The sequence below is a fragment of the Volvox carteri genome (genome assembly GCF_000143455.1).
Source record: "Volvox carteri f. nagariensis unplaced genomic scaffold VOLCAscaffold_40, whole genome shotgun sequence".
NCBI classification, from domain to species: domain Eukaryota; kingdom Viridiplantae; phylum Chlorophyta; class Chlorophyceae; order Chlamydomonadales; family Volvocaceae; genus Volvox; species Volvox carteri.
Genome location: NW_003307583.1, coordinates 594312 through 594951, shown reverse-complemented (window position 1 = coordinate 594951; position 640 = coordinate 594312). Strand labels below are relative to the sequence as shown.

At 55.8% G+C, this 640-nt stretch overlaps 1 protein-coding gene across 1 annotated transcript in view; it reads right to left on the bottom strand.

The window, feature by feature from the left end:
* Positions 1 to 640, bottom strand: part of VOLCADRAFT_106237 (uncharacterized protein) — a gene marked incomplete at its 5' end in the record, with an annotated part of 4708 nt that extends 4068 nt beyond the window's left edge. Inside the window, 2 exons of the mRNA XM_002954014.1 lie at positions 285 to 437; positions 572 to 640. Of these exons, the coding sequence (XP_002954060.1) occupies positions 285 to 437; positions 572 to 640 (222 nt within the window). The remainder of the gene's footprint in view (positions 1 to 284; positions 438 to 571) is intronic.

Here is a 640-nt window from a genome sequence, read left to right as displayed (position 1 = left end):
GGGGGGGGGGGATGTGTGTGTGGGGGGGTTGATGGGGTGGAGGGGGGGGAGGGTAAGACGAACCACTGGCGGGGGAGGAGGGGAAACAGGCAGGCAGCATCTCCACACCCACCCACAGCTGCACATGCGACACATGCGTACATACATACATAATTGAACATCTATATGCTTATTTATATATATATATATGCTTTTATATATTTATCTACTTATATACATATGCATGTACGTACATACATACACATTCACGTGTCCAGCCCTCTCCACTCCACTCCGCCACACACCTGACCAATGGACGCAGCAGCCCGGGGCTCCCAGTCAAACTCCCGGAGCTGCTGCTGCCAGTCGGGTCCCAGCTCCGAAACCAAAACCCCTTCCAGTTGCGAGCGCGGCATCACATCGGCACCCGCACGAACACGTTCAAGAGCCGCCTGGACCTGTACGGCATCGGGTGATTGTGGGGAAGGGAGTGGGGTGTGTGTGGGGAGGAATAAAAAAGGGGGGAAATGGAGGAGACGGGGGGGGATACACAGATACACACACATACGCACATACATACGTGCATACACACCTGCGGCGGCAGCACGCTCTCGTCCTGGATGGACAGCATCTGACCAATCTTGAGCGCCGCGCCGCGCAT